Genomic DNA, 1,504 nt, shown 5'->3' on the forward strand with positions numbered 1-1,504 from the left:
TTTCAGAATGTTATGGGGGCACAAATGTTTAGGTTACATATATTGCCTTTGCCCTGCCTGAGTCAGAACTACAAGCAAAGATTTTTTTTTTAAACTAAACAAATGAAAAACTTTTCTCAATACTTAACATAAACGTGTGCCTTTGAGTCATAAAGGAAGATGTGGCTTAAAATACTGAATCCTTAAAAGGTGGAAAAAACTAAATATAAGATTTGGGAAATGAGTTAAATTTCTGTTCATTTGCATGGCAAAGGAAAAGTATTTTGCACTTTTTCAAGACCAGGTGAGAAAACAAATGTAGCAAAATGGGTTTGTCCTTTTTTCAAAATGTGATTGCTTGGTTTTCTAATTGAAATAATTTGACCCTGACTTGGGACTAAATTGCCCATTGCGTATTGTATTTTGTTTCATAATTTATTTTTCATTGAAGTAAAGTGTTTTTTGTTTTTTTGTGTGTGACAGAGTCTTGCTGTGTTTTCCAGGCTGGAGTACAGTGGCATCAGCCTAGCTCGACCTCAACTCCTGGGCTCAAGTGATCCTCCTGCCTCAGCCTCTGGAGTAGCTGGGACTACAGGCGCGTACCTGTAGTACCACATCCGGCTAATTTTTTCTATTTTTAGTAGAGATGGGGTCTCACTCTTGTTCAGGCTCAAACTCCTGACCTCAAGCCATCCTCGTGCCTCAGCCTCCCAGAGTTGAAATGGAGATTTTAAAAAGCCTTTTTACTTTCAAAAGGCTGATTTCAAAAAGGAACAAAATCCTGTTTTTCAAAATACATTATATCCAATGAGGAAAAAAATAACTTGAGCCCATGAATAATGGAAATTACCTTATTGTTAAAGCCCTTCCACTCATCCACTGCATCTTCCAATATCTTCTGCTGGTCCTGGGCTACAGCACGGAGACGCGTCCAGCGCTGCCAGACAGTGGTCATCGACCTGCTTAAGGTTGCTTTGCTTGCGTCATTCCCAGTTTTCTCCAATTGTGAAGCTTTTTCTTCTAGGGCCACAATTTTCTCATGGAAAGAGTTAACTACTGACGCTAAAGCCTGGGGTGAAGGGTCAGGGGAGGAAGAAAGGTGAAAGAGGAGAGACTGATTTTTTTAAAGTTCTGAGGATTTTGGTAAAGTCCAAAATTACGGGGAAAACAAAAATGTTTCCACATAAATTTATTCTCCTCTAGTAACTCTCACTTTAACATTTACTTTTTTTTTTGAATCAGAGTCTTGCTCTGTCACTCTGGCTACAGTGTAGTGGTGTCATCACAGCTCATAGCAACCTCAAACTCCCGGGCTCAAGCAATCCTTCTGCCTCAGCCTCCTGAGTTGCTGGGACTACAGGCGCGTACCACCATGACAGGCTAATTTTTCTATTTTTTGTAGAGACGGGTCTCACTCTTGCCTAAGCTGGTCTCAAACTCCTGGGCTCAAACAATCCTCCCACCTCTGCCTTCCAGAGTGCTAGGATGACAGGCTTGAGCCACTGCACCCGGCCTAAATGTCTTT

General features: G+C 41.2%; 1 protein-coding gene across 1 annotated transcript in view; it reads right to left on the reverse strand.

Moving 5' to 3' along the window:
- The window catches only part of SYNE1 (spectrin repeat containing, nuclear envelope 1), a 534,160-nt gene that overhangs the window by 237,252 nt on the left and 295,404 nt on the right, over positions 1-1,504 (reverse strand). Inside the window, 1 exon segment of the mRNA XM_012646782.1 lies at positions 804-1,048. Coding sequence (XP_012502236.1) covers positions 804-1,048 — 245 coding nt within the window.

This window comes from Propithecus coquereli, unplaced genomic scaffold, assembly GCF_000956105.1.
Source record: "Propithecus coquereli isolate 6110/MARCELLA unplaced genomic scaffold, Pcoq_1.0 Scaffold25, whole genome shotgun sequence".
Lineage (NCBI taxonomy): Eukaryota > Metazoa > Chordata > Mammalia > Primates > Indriidae > Propithecus > Propithecus coquereli.